The sequence below is a fragment of the Hydractinia symbiolongicarpus genome, chromosome 10 (genome assembly GCF_029227915.1).
Source record: "Hydractinia symbiolongicarpus strain clone_291-10 chromosome 10, HSymV2.1, whole genome shotgun sequence".
In the NCBI taxonomy this organism is placed as follows: Eukaryota; Metazoa; Cnidaria; class Hydrozoa; order Anthoathecata; family Hydractiniidae; genus Hydractinia; species Hydractinia symbiolongicarpus.
Genome location: NC_079884.1, coordinates 1,476,717 through 1,487,119, shown reverse-complemented (window position 1 = coordinate 1,487,119; position 10,403 = coordinate 1,476,717). Strand labels below are relative to the sequence as shown.

The window sequence follows — 10,403 nt, the reverse complement described above, 5'->3', positions numbered from 1 at the left end:
ACACAAAGTTTAAGCACATAATTACGTGCCGAACAAAATTTATGACCAGTCAAAGAGTCCGAGGACACCTTTTTACTCTAACAAAATTGGTATTCGTGAGAGTAAGGGAAAAATGTCGAATTTGCGAATTTTTGGTATCTTATCTCAGATGCTGAATAGTCAGGGAGAAAGATTAAAGAAATCATTATTCTGATTTCTTCCCGATAAAAAAACAAAACAGAAACAAAATTAACTGATGACCAAAGTGAACAAAAAACTGGTCCAAATTTTTCTGCCTGAACTGAATAGGAAATAAAGGAAGTGAATACTATTTTTATTATCTTTTTTTTATCCCTTGCCAAGAATCTATTTACATTTAACATAACTTATTCCATAATCTCCGCTATGGATTCTGGTATTAAAGATGCCATTACGCATGCGCAAACAAACAAGGTTTCGCCCTCATAAGTTGCTGTTGCATACAAATCTTCGGAGGGTTCATAAGAACATTGAGTAGCAAACCCAATCCCACAATCCTTTGTTTCTCCGATGTAAACAAGTGCAATAATTTTGTATTCATGTGTCGAAGCAAGCAATCTTTCTTTGATTGCAATTTCGATATTTTTACTTAGCAAGCGACACCTGTCGTTTGAACTTTTGTGATCGTAAGTTAAATTTCTCATCTTAGCCTCTAAAATATCTGACACCAACTTTTCCAGTCGTTTATTGTCAAATTTTTGCGAATTATTAGAGTCCGACGAGATCTTTTGCATGCGATTAACAAACGGGATTTTTCTCTTCTTTTTTGGAGAGTCTCTAACAAAGTTCATGTCGTATTTTTTGTCATAAGTAGAAATTAACTGTTCGTGACTCGCCCTTAGTATAAGGGGGCTTGGAGCAACTGTACTGAGGTATTTTGATCTTTCTTCTCTTAAGCTGTACTGTCTGTGAATATTCCCTTTTAAAGGACTTTGCTTATCGTTTATTTTCGCACCAGCAAGAACGTCACCGACAGACATACTTCTGTTGACAATAGGAACACTCATTTTCCTGATGGTTTCATTTTGTTTATTTTTACCTTGCAAGATGGTATCCTTATTACGCAAGTATCCATTTTTATATTGCAGCGAAGGACTGTTGGTAGAACTTAAATTCGCATCATTCGTTTCATTGTTAACAGAGTTTGTCGGCGATGGACGTGGCGATCCTAAGACATCAGGTTCGGATGACGTTTCGTCATCGTCAACATCAATCGAGTTGTCCTTATTTTGCACCTTCTGTCTAGACAAGCGTCGTACGATACCAGGCATTCGTTTTCTCGTGTTTGATTCGTTTGTCGATGATGAACGTGCAACAGAATTGCGACAAAAATTGACTGTTGCGTTTTCAGGAAGCAAATCTTTCAATTCGTTTTCGCTTTTTCTTCGTTGTCTTCTCGAATTAGTTACATAACCTTCTAAACCCAAACTATCATCAGTATCTCCCTCAGATAATTTTTCTTTCGAGTTTTTAAACGAAGAAGATCTGCTTCTTCTATTCACTGTTCGCTCTTTCTTCGTTTTTCCCACTTCATTTTCACTTCCCGATCTTTTACGAGAATCATCCTCTGGGCCATTTTTTCCTTTTGATTCCTTGAACGATGACGATCGACCTATGACATTCTTTATACGCTCTTTAAGCGACTTATCGATTTTCGCAGGATCATCTTTATTTGTTTGTTTTTTATCGTGATTCTCGTCTCCAGTCTCCTTATCTTTAAAAGAAGACGATCGAGATAACGCATTTAAGATTCGACCTTTTATAGAACGATCGACTTTTATCGGTTCGCTTTCGCTTTCTGAGTGATTCTTAGGTTCCGTATCTTGTAACGACTTCTCAAGAAGCGAGCTTGTTCGTGTCGATGTACAACGGACATAACTCGTAACAAGGGCCTCATTCTCACTTTTCGTCCTTTTGTGTTTCGATTTCTTTCGTAGTTTCTCGACGGTTTTGTCGGCAATCACGTTCTTTTTCGATTCGTTTTCAAACGATAGCGATCGTGTCAATGACGGAGAATTCAACGGTGAATGTCGCAAAATCGAGAGTATTTCATTTTCGCTTTTTCTGCGACGATGTCCCGATTTTCTCTCGTTTTTCTTTGCTTCTTTAGGTGAGCTTATTTCAGCATTTCCGATATTTTCTTTTAATATTTTTAAAACATCACTTTTGCTTTTTCTCCCAGTGGAGTTACGGATCAAGTATTTCTCAATTTTTAATTTTTCGTCAATGTCGAATATTTCATCCTTTAACGTCGATGTATGTGACATCATCAAGCGAAGTCGTTCTTGTACTGACGGATCTTGAAGTTGTCGCTTTAAGTCGTGGTCACTACTTTGACGTTGCCGTCTAATTGCACTAAAATATCCGTCTAATTTTATATTATCGCCGTCATCTTGTATGGTCCGTCGTCCACGAGCAGCACCGATGATGGACTTTAACGGGTTTATCAAAGCTTCGTCCAGACTTTTTCTGCGCTTTTGATTTTTAGCAAAATCCATTCTCCGTTGACAAGGACTTTTTTCTATAAACAAACAGGCTCGTTTTAATCCTCTAAATGTTTTTTCAGTGTGTGTTCAACTACGAATGATGATGAAGGCTCGGATGTGTACAGTAAATAAGCTTTATTTACACTAAGAAGAAGTTTGTTTACGTTTTCGAAGTTCTTTTGAATCATTTCCTTACAATGTATGGACGAAGAGAGCGAGACAGAAATAAAGTAACAAAAATAAACCCCGTCGAAAGAATATTTTGGCAAAGTAAATAAAAAAAGAAGAGAAAATGACATCTGTCTTGTTTGAAACATGATTTGGTCACAGAAGATCAAGAATTGAGTCGTCTTTTTAAATGTATCGTGGTAAGGACCGGAAAGACAGAACAATATTTGCCAATAAAAATACAGACACATAAGTAAGTTATTGTTCTAAAGATGGAGGAACGGTAGTCAATGTGGTTAAAAACTTAATTGGAGGAAATTTTTATTCTTTCGCAGCTTGAACAACGGAAACACATTTCTAACGTGACATTGGTTAAGAGATTCACTAACTGTTTCTTGGTTACGTTAGTTTTGAAATTCTAAAAGAATAAAAACATTTACTAAGGGTTTTTGAAGTGGCTTATTTCGTAAAGTGTCCAGTTATCGAAGAGAAATGATGTCTAGAAATAAATCAACCTTATGTCTAATTTTCAAACTTTCGCGGGAAGAAAATTTCGCAATCCAAAAATACCGCGAACTAAACATTCACAGTTCATGAAACTAATTCGCGAGAATTAATTTTCGCGTTGACGAAAAAAGCAAATAAAGATTCCAAATTCAAAATGTAATAGTTCTTACTTGATCATATTTTTTATGCTAAAGTCTCGTTTCCATTTGACTGTATTTTCCGTAGTAGCGCAAATAGCTCACGAGTTTTTATCTTAGCGCATACGCACTTTGACAAAACGATATTTTGCGCATGCGCTAACAAAAAACATCGTGAGACAAATGAGAACTAAATTTAACTGTTTTTTTTTTATTTTAAAAAAATGGGTAGGTACATTTTAACCACAGTTTACATGAATTGTAATATATCCACGTGACATGTCTCACCCCAGTCCTTATAGTTTAAATCTAATTAGTATTAACGGAAATTGGCTGTTACCGGTAATTTGCGTTATAAACAGTTTTATGAAGAAATATTGCAAAAGTATGAGCACTTCTTTTTTATCTTAAAAATTTACCCAGGGTATATACACATATTGTCACCATCTTGTCACAAAATAAGTTCAGTGAAGTAAGAATTGATGACTGAGAAAATAGAGTTTTTTTCAGTTTAAGAGGCGGAATGAAGGTTTTCCCTCTGTTGACCACACTACCTCGAACAACAAAAATCAGGCGAAATAAGCAAAAATCTTTAATTCCGTTATGGAAGTTTACACACTTTGTTTTGTTGACATACAAAGAAGAGTTACATGTCTGCCACTTCTACAGATAAACATACAAAGAAGCCTCGAAGTTCTTTATATAACCATATTCCATCAACTTGGTCAGCAGTCTGCTTTAAACAATAAAGTTATGAAAAAAAATTAAAAGTGTAGTTTCTCTCTAGTTTGATGCGATTTTGTAGTTTTGCACTTAGAAAACTCAGTAAAGTCGTTTTAATGAAAAAGGGGGTATGGTTCTAATGGAACAGGAGTATGGTTCTATTAAAAGAGGGGTGGTGAAGAAGTGTGTATGTTATCTTACCTCGCTTTTTCTCAACATTCTCACTTTTTATAAAGAGAGTTGCCATTTGATTCATTCTCTTCTGATTACCAAAATACGCAAGTTCTCTACGGTAGGACCTATGAGCGAATACAAAGCGTTTCTAATTGAAAATGGTGGCAAGCATAGAGCAAGCAGTTTTCATACCGAGATGATCGAAGCATGTAACTACATCCTGCGCCTGTGTATAATTACATTCCTACAGTCATTAGTGATAAAAAAATTGCAGCAAAAAGTTATTAGGTAAAACACGCACGATCTTTAGCTGGTGATTAAAAAAGTCGTAACAATGTTAATTGCTGATTCAAAGTATTTTCATTTGTATGACGTCATCATTATGTAAATGTAGATCGAGTATCGATCTTTTTATTTCGCAGTTTTATTCTGTTAGTATTTCTAAGCTTTTAAGAGACCCTCGTAGAAATAAACAGAGATATGACGATTAAAGTATTTCTGTAGTTAACTAATGCCATGATTCGTAACTGCGATCGTTTTTACCAAGTTTGAAAGTTTTCTCTTCTGGAAGTAATTTTGAAATCAAGAAATTTTATTCCAGGGATAAAAATCTTTGTTAATTTTCGCATTCAAATTTTTAATTTTTTTTGTTTGACAGATTACGAAATTATGTATTTATAACCATGCGTAACTTTTTTCAGTTGCGTGTTTTGATATTTTTTGAAAATATTGACTCTACATACAAATGATTCCGGTTGCTAAAATCTAGTTCCCTTCGAAAATTTTGGTAAGACACATCTTTGTGTTACATTTTTATCTCAGTATTTTTTGTGCCAACAAACAAACAAGCAAACAAACTCACTGCACTGTCCTTGTGGTATCGTCACTCTTTAACGACAACAAAATGCATCACATTGATGCATGGATCTTAGTTTAATACACTGATAAAAAGTAATGGAAACGGAAAAAAAATAATTGTTTTTGCAAAAAAGTCCGGTCTGTGCTTTTATACATCAACCACAGCGATGCTATAAAAATTATTCGTAATGACTGCATATCCGAAAAAAATGGATAACAAAAGCATCTTACTTAGCAGGAGAATAGTCTGGTCACGAAATTGCACTGCGTCACTACACCATTTTGGTAAAAAAAACCCGCACTTTTACTGAAATTTTTACCGTTCTAAATTATTCCCTCCTCAATTTCCGCTCTTCTCTTACTAATATTCGAATATTTTAAAAACTTGATAAGCAGCCTAGGTATAAGGTATATATATATATTGATTATAAAGAATTGATCGTATAATTAAGAGCGTTATATTCAGTGGACGTTTTAAAGCACGCGGAAAAGGTGCGCAATTTGAGATGGATAATGTTTAACATGCGTTTGTGAAAGAAGGCGTGGGAAAAATGTGAGTGCATTTATTGTGTTGTAACGTGTAACAAAAGATCGTGAGAACAGAGAATAAGAACGATTTTTATACATACGTCACTTTCAAAATATTTGCATCGTCATAGGAAATATATATCAAGTACTATGTTCACAAAATATCAATGGAACAAATGGCGGATGTCATCATTCCATGTGACAGGGATGGACACACTGAACAATTAAACTTAATTAGCTATTCGTGATAAATAAAGAACGATACATTAATGAAAATTCATATCCGCACATCAACATCAACCTCATTTTCATTCATATTTTACTGTCACATAAGATATGCTTGTTAAAAAATATAACTATAATATAAAACATAACAAACAAAGAAAATGTAACAAAAATAATTACAACTGTGCTTCTTCAACTTTTCTTTATCGAAATTAAATTTTCCACATTTTTAAATCGTCTATTTGTTGAAATCAATTCACAAGCTGATAAAAAACATAAATTGGCTTCTTGATTTGATTTACTACTTCAAGTTCGACCTGTTTACAATTTTAAGATGAATAAACCGTTACGTAACACGTGTATTAAAATAAAGATTTTAATAGTCCAGCCTGCAACAGACAGTTTATTGATAACGACAATATTTATTTCACATTACTTATGGCTCCTTCGTATTCCAACAGCCATTTCTTGACATTGTTCCGACATCCTTTGGCGTAATTACCCAAACTACCGTCACTTTTAATGACACGATGACAAGGGACGATAATTGAGATCGGATTATTTGACATCGCACTGCCGACAGCTCTTGACGCCCCTGAGATATGCAAATAATTATAAGATGGCAGTGAGAAAAGGTGATGAAACCGACACACACGAAAATTGGGCGGGAAGGTTTGGAGGATAGAGCCGTAGTTTTTTCTAATATACCATTTATAAGGATATTTTTTATAAAAAGCTTATTCTGAGTGTCTAAAGAGATCAAAAAAACCCTTTGTTTTGACCCAAAAATAATTAACTTTTCGAAAAATTGAGTTGAAATTGGTGGTGGGATAGATCAATCCATCGATCCATTTTTATGACGACCTACTCCCCAAGAGTCAGCGATACAACAGTGGGACTGTTTTTGTCCAACTTGTTATCGTAGATCTACATGGTTCGGCGCATAAGGGCAAAGGGAAACAAAATAAGATTTTGAAAGTAATTAAAAAAAAGCCAGTTGGATCTAATCTCGAGTAATACTTTTAATATTTAAGATTGGCTATTAATGTTGTTCCAAATTTAATGAAATTACCATAACTGACAATTAACTGACTGAAATAAAATATTATTTCCCTTTTTATGTAAATTTCTTATGACAAAATTATTAATTTTTCTTTATTTTAAAGTTACCAAATTTTTGGCTACACTACAGTAACAGTGATTTTACACTAATTACACGAAACACCTAATACCCACGTTTAGAATATTGGCTATATTTTCTAAACTGTGAAATTAACATATATAAAGGTATATATTTTCTGAAAGCCAAATAAATTTCCTATCGAATAGCGTAAATTTTGTCCAAAAAAATAAATTGGGAAGGCCTAAAAAAAGGCACAGGCATGTAAAGCCTATCGCTTAAAAATCGCACCATTTAAATCTACTTTACTTGAGTACTAAAACAGTTACTTCAAATTTAAAGCAAAAAGGTTTTTCGTGCTTGTCTGCTGTACTTTTTTACCTGATATATCGTTTTTGAGATGAGATATAGGGCTTTATCCTTTGTAAATAAATTTAATTTTCTTGAAAAGAACGGAGAAAATAATGTTTTTTATTTTATATTTTCCATGTAGCTATTTACAAAAATAACGAATCAGGTGTTTCGCGCATCCTTCAACTCCAAATGTGATTCGAAACTACTTTACCTGGTTTCATAACTAGTTTAGCCAACTCTCCGTAAGATATAGTTTCACCTGCTTTGACACTTTCAGCCAACGCTAACCAAACAATCTCTCGAAATGAACCTAAAAGATATCAAATGTGAAAATGATCTTATATAATTTTATAAAAGGAAAAGTAATAAAAAAAACGAATGCACGTCTAACGTAACACGAAAGAAATTTGATCAGAAGTTTCAACGAAGGACATTAATACATACTGCGTTTACGGTTGAAGTTTTATGGGATTTCTGTTCATGTAAAATATGAGGATTTCAGCTACTTATTTCCCAACATTACAGACCTCACAAACAAAAGTGTCAGAATTTTTAAAACAACACCTATCACAACAACTAAAAACAACAGAAATTATCGGTGATCACTGTAGACTGCAAAATTACATGCCGCAAAAGTAAAACTGAAAAAATAAAACATATTGTTGTAGCACACCTTGGTTTGAAGCGACACATATGTTTGGTAGTGATAAACGAGATGCTTCTAGTGGGTCTGTAAAATATACTCGAAACCATTTTATCGTGCTTAAAATGATTTCGTTAAGTTTGTCTGATTCTTCTTCCACTAAATCTACGTGTATTCTTCAACGTTAAACAAAAAAATATATAGAAGATGTATTTTACTGCTGCTCACACTACACGGTACTATATTAGAAAATTGAAAACAGATGCCCAGAGGAATTGACACTGTCAAAGAAATGATGGTTTTCAACTTGAACATACTTATATATACCTCAATAATAGTAATGTTCGCGGTTAGTAATTTTCGCAGTTTTTTTGGCCAATTTCGTAAAGTTAAATAATCGTGAAATATTCCTCAAGAAATTATTCAGGAAAATTCATACAATTTTTACGTCAATCGTTAAAATTAATACCTGCAAAATATAATTTTCTCTAATACGCAAAATTAAATGCCCGCGAAAATTACTGCTATTTAAGTGAATCACCTTTTGTCTGGTTTAAAAAGTTCATCTGTTGTGTATTCATTCTGCTTCACAAAATGAAGACCTTTAACACAAGATTCGATCAAAATTTTGCCAATAGGTGACGTAATGATGTATTTTTGCACAACACAACTCATGTTAATAATTATTTAGAAACAATAAGCTAAAATAATTAAAACATCCTATAAATATGGTATGTCAAAAATAACAACAGAAAATACGATGTCTTTAATCCAACTGATACCATTAATCTTATTCTTCACTGCATATTTGGAGATGTTTTTCTTTATTCCAAGTTGTATAGAACACTGAAAACTACATATTACTTTTTTGAGATTGTGTAAATTCTAGCTGAGAAAGTTCTTAGTTGTGTTCTTCTAGGAAAATATAAAATACTTTGGCGAGAAATATTTGATTGTGAAAAATCATGCATATTAAAGATAAGGTAAAAAAACTGTGGAATTATTTTTGTCGTAGTAACTATACACTATTGTTTTGTTCTTAATTTGTGAAGGAATTCAGGCTAAGTATTATGTTCTTAATGAAGTTGTTGCTTATATAAACGTAAACACAGAACGGAATTAAAAAAAACCCGGATGAATTTCTTGTATATATTTGTCAACAAAACAACATTGGACGAAACAAAATTTAATTTAGGGAAAGAATAAAGTGCTACGAATCATCATCCGTGTCTTCCTCTCCTCCTAATAACGACTCATAATCTGGAACGGCAATGAATCTATGATTTACATGGCCTAGACATATCATTTCAGCAGGGTCCTTTTCAGAGTGAATAGAAACTAAGTCTTGTAAAAAACCGCATGGAGTTCCTAGAGAGACATTTAATGCAACATTTCCAAGTTGCATTGTTGCTTTTCCTGATTCATAAATCCGTAGTTTACCTATATAACCCTCGGAGACATTTTGAAATGTAAATCTCTTTAAATGTTCTTCAATGTCATCATGACTGGTTTCAGTTTTTGTACTGGATTCTATTTTTATATCGTCATCCTCGTGTGACAATGGTTTGATTGGTAACGTATCTGGAAGTTGCAAGAAAAATAATTTTCCTTCAGGTGCCCCAGGCTTAAACAAGTCAGTCATTTCTACAATAGGTAATGTCTCTTGTGTTTTTGCAACAGGTTTTTTGAATTCCTTTTTAACAGGTTTCTTCTCATCTTCGTCTTGACTTAATTCACTTTCAGTTTTTACATCATCTTGTTTAATTTTATGAACTAACTTGGATGCAAGTGGTAAAGTTATTGGCATTAGTCCACCATTGTTTTCGTTGATTTCAATTTTTCCTTCTTCTTCAAGCATTTCAAATACTTTATTTGAATCAACGTCATCTTCTTGTGTCCCTTTAATATTATGAATGGTGGCTTTTGAGCTGGTTGGTCCATCATCTCTATTTTGACCACCTCCTCCAAAAAAACTACTGCCACCCGTAAGGGCTCGTGCTAAAGTTTGTTGAGCTGCAGGTCCTTGTGAAAATATACTAGATGTGGAAATTATTTCACCCCTGCCTCTCCCTCTTCCACGCCCTCTAAAACCACGGCCTCTACCTCTCTCTCTTTTATGACGTGGATCTTTACTATCTTTAACTTCTTCTTTTTTAACACCTCTAGCAACAATATTAGGTGTAAAAGTTCTTTTTGGTGTACCTCCCAATGTTAGATCCCGTGCAGGCTTTAAAGATGGTAGTCTTGATGGACCAGCACCACTACCACGACCCCTTAGTCCAAAACGACTTAGCGATGATAGCTTTCTGTCAATATTTTTTTTATCCTCCGCCATGATTGTCACTGACTTATCGTATTATATATTTTTAATCCTATAAAAAACAAATAGATATATATCATTGGGCTTTGTGTCTATTAAAAAATTAAAAAAGTCCAAGAGACTTTCATCACATACATGGTGA

The 10,403-nt window shown here is 33.7% G+C and overlaps 3 protein-coding genes across 3 annotated transcripts; all 3 read right to left on the bottom strand.

Annotated features, from left to right (window-relative positions):
* Positions 1-339: 339 nt before the first annotated feature.
* Positions 340-3,657, bottom strand: LOC130612292 (uncharacterized). Its single transcript, XM_057433602.1, has one exon. The coding sequence runs from the start codon at positions 2,514-2,516 to the stop codon at positions 366-368; it is 2,151 nt and encodes a 716-aa protein (XP_057289585.1). The 5' UTR covers positions 2,517-3,657; the 3' UTR covers positions 340-365.
* A 2,159-nt stretch (positions 3,658-5,816) lies between these two features.
* LOC130612552 (methylated-DNA--protein-cysteine methyltransferase-like) lies at positions 5,817-8,922 on the bottom strand. The gene is made up of 4 exons (XM_057433878.1): positions 8,483-8,922; positions 7,972-8,117; positions 7,510-7,608; positions 5,817-6,419 (listed from the first exon to the last, which is right to left on the bottom strand). The coding sequence occupies exons 1-4, from the start codon at positions 8,614-8,616 to the stop codon at positions 6,247-6,249; spliced, it is 552 nt and encodes a 183-aa protein (XP_057289861.1). The 5' UTR covers positions 8,617-8,922; the 3' UTR covers positions 5,817-6,246.
* A 154-nt stretch (positions 8,923-9,076) lies between these two features.
* On the bottom strand, positions 9,077-10,332 carry LOC130612551 (DNA-directed RNA polymerase III subunit RPC4-like). Its single transcript, XM_057433877.1, has one exon. It carries the CDS (start codon positions 10,274-10,276, stop codon positions 9,152-9,154), a length of 1,125 nt encoding a protein of 374 aa, XP_057289860.1. The 5' UTR covers positions 10,277-10,332; the 3' UTR covers positions 9,077-9,151.
* Positions 10,333-10,403: the final 71 nt, after the last annotated feature.

Coding starts and splice junctions, on each gene's coding strand:
- LOC130612292 (XM_057433602.1), bottom strand. CDS start 2,516: ATGGATTTTGCTAAAAATCAAAAGCGCAGAAAAAGTCTGGACGAAGCT.
- LOC130612552 (XM_057433878.1), bottom strand. CDS start 8,616: ATGAGTTGTGTTGTGCAAAAATACATCATTACGTCACCTATTGGCAAA. Junction 7,609..7,971: donor ATGTGTCGCTTCAAACCAAG/GTGTGCTACAAC, acceptor GATATCTTTTAG/GTTCATTTCGAGAGATTGTT. Junction 6,420..7,509: donor TAAACTAGTTATGAAACCAG/GTAAAGTAGTTT, acceptor TGCATATCTCAG/GGGCGTCAAGAGCTGTCGGC.
- LOC130612551 (XM_057433877.1), bottom strand. CDS start 10,276: ATGGCGGAGGATAAAAAAAATATTGACAGAAAGCTATCATCGCTAAGT.